General features: G+C 50.1%; 1 protein-coding gene across 7 annotated transcripts in view; it reads right to left on the bottom strand.

Moving 5' to 3' along the window:
- The window catches only part of capt (adenylyl cyclase-associated protein 1), an 80,113-nt gene that overhangs the window by 32,042 nt on the left and 45,571 nt on the right, over nt 1-2,500 (bottom strand). For all 7 annotated transcript variants that reach the window (XM_043032757.2, XM_086555334.1, XM_086555332.1 and 4 more), the window contains one exon: nt 1,652-1,819. In XM_043032757.2, the coding sequence (XP_042888691.2) occupies nt 1,652-1,819 (168 nt within the window). The remainder of the gene's footprint in view (nt 1-1,651; nt 1,820-2,500) is intronic.

The raw sequence follows: 2,500 nt of genomic DNA, 5'->3' as shown, positions 1-2,500 counted from the left end.
CAAGACTTCCTTTCCAAAACCCAGCCTTATTTTCCCTCAACCAAGACTTCCTTTCCGAAACCCAGCCTTATTTTCCCTCAACCAAGACTTCCTTTCCGAAACCCAGCCTTATTTTCCCTCAACCAAGACTTCCTTTCCGAAATCCAGCCTTATTTTCCCTTAACCAAGACTTCCTTTCCGAAACCCAGCCTTATTTTCCCTTAACCAAGACTTCCTTTCCGAAACCCAGACTTATTTTCTCTCAACCAAGACTTCCTTTCCGAAACCCAGCCTTATTTTCCCTCAACCAAGACTTCCTTTCCGAAACCCAGCCTTATTTTCCCTCAACCAAGACTTCCTTTCCGAAACCCAGCCTTATTTTCCCTCAACCAAGACTTCCTTTCCGAAACCCAGCCTTATTTTCCCTCAACCAAGACTTCCTTTCCGAAACCCACTCTTTTTTCCCCTCAACAAAGACTTCCTTTCCGAAACCCAGCCTTATTTTCCCTCAACCAAGACTTCCTTTCCGAAACCCAGACTTATTTTCCCTCAACCAAGACTTCCTTTCCGAAACCTAGCCTTATTTTCCCTCAACCAAGACTTCCTTTCCGAAACCCAGCCTTATTTTCCCTCAACCAAGACTTCCTTTCCGAAACCCAGCCTTATTTTCCCTCAACCAAGACTTCCTTTCCGAAACCTAGCCTTATCTTCCCTCAACCAAGACTTCCTTTCCGAAACCCAGCCTTATCTTCCCTCAACCAAGACTTCCTTTCCGAAACCCAGCCTTATCTTCCCTCAACCAAGACTTCCTTTCCGAAACCCAGCCTTATCTTCCCTCAACCAAGACTTCCTTTCCAAAACCTAGCCTTATTTTCCCTCAACCAAGACTTCCTTTCCGAAACCCAGCCTTATTTCTCCTCAACCAAGACTTCCTTTCCGAAACCCAGCCTTATCTTCCCTCAACCAAGACTTCCTTTCCGAAACCCAGCCTTATTTCCCCTCAACCAAGACTTTCTTTCCTAAACCGGGCCTTTTTTTTCTTCAACCAAGACTTCCTTTCCGAAACCCAGCCTTATCTTCCCTCAACCAAGACTTCCTTTCCGAAACCCAGCCTTATTTTCCCTCAACCAAGACTTCCTTTCCGAAACCCAGCCTTATTTCCCCTCAACCAAGACTTCCTTTCCGAAACCCAGCCTTATTTTCCCTCAACCAAGACTTCCTTTCCGAAACCCAGCCTTATTTCCCCTCAACCAAGACTTCCTTTCCGAAACCCAGACTTTTTTCCCTCAACCAAGACTTCCTTTCCGAAACCCAGCCTTATTTTCCCTCAACCAAGACTTCCTTTCCGAAACCCAGCCTTATTTTCCCTCAACCAAGACTTCCTTTCCGAAACCCAGCCTTATTTCCCCTCAACCAAGACTTCCTTTCCGAAACCCAGCCTTATTTCCCCTCAACCAAGACTTCCTTTCCGAAACCCAGCCTTATTTTCCCTCAACCAAGACTTCCTTTCCGAAACCCAGCCTTATTTCCCCTCAACCAAGACTTCCTTTCCGAAACCCAGCCTTATTTCCCCTCAACCAAGACTTCCTTTCCGAAACCCAGCCTTATCTTCCCTCAACCAAGACTTCCTTTCCGAAACCCAGCGAACGACTCAATCAAGTCTCAGCCTTACCATCCTGCTGAGCGGTGTCGGGGGCTCCTCCTCCTCCTCCTCCTGCTGGCGCTGCTGGTGGACCTCCAGCAGGAGCCGGACTCGACAAGCCCACTTTCTCCAACTTCGCCACGGCGGTCTCCAGCCGGGTCACTAAGGATGCTAGCTCGGTCGCCATGATCTCCAATTCTGTGGAGGGAGAGAGAGGGAGAAGAGAAACATTAGTGCGTGAAGAGGGGTGGTTTGCTAGGGGGAGAGAGGGAGGGAGAGAGGGAGGGAGGGAGGGAGGGAGGGAGGGAGGGGGAGGGGGGGAGGGAAGGGGGGAGTGGGAAGGATGGGAGGGAAGGAGGGAGGGAGAAAGAAAGGGAGGGAGGGAGGGAGGGAGGGAGAAAGAAAGAAAGGGAGAAGGGAGGGGGAGGGGGGGGGGAGGGGGAGGGGGAGTGGGAAGGATGGGGAGGGATGGGGAGGGACGGGGTGATTGGGAGAGAGAGAGAAGTGGGAAGGGGGAGGGAGGAGGGAGGGCGGGAAGGAGAGAGAGGGAGAGGGTTGGAGCGAGAGAAGGAGAGAGATTGAGGGAGATTCTGGTTCAATGGTTGTCTCATGATCTTCTTGACAAAGATCATACAAGCTGTGACGATTTAACGAGAAAAATGTGCATATATTCCTGACTACCCATCCTCGCTCTATCGGAGTATCCTTCTCCTTTGAGGAATACTGACACGCAAACAATACACAGTTTCCAATACTGCGAAATGAGACGGTCCAATACCTATACACACGCTCGCACGCAGGCAGGTACGCTTCCCACACGCACACATACACATACATACACACACTCACACACTCATACACTCACTCACCCACTCACTC

This window comes from Penaeus japonicus, unplaced genomic scaffold, assembly GCF_977035675.1.
Source record: "Penaeus japonicus unplaced genomic scaffold, GWHDUDI00000001_assembly GWHDUDI00000030, whole genome shotgun sequence".
Taxonomy (NCBI): Eukaryota; Metazoa; Arthropoda; class Malacostraca; order Decapoda; family Penaeidae; genus Penaeus; species Penaeus japonicus.
This window is presented reverse-complemented; position numbering and strand designations above follow the sequence as displayed.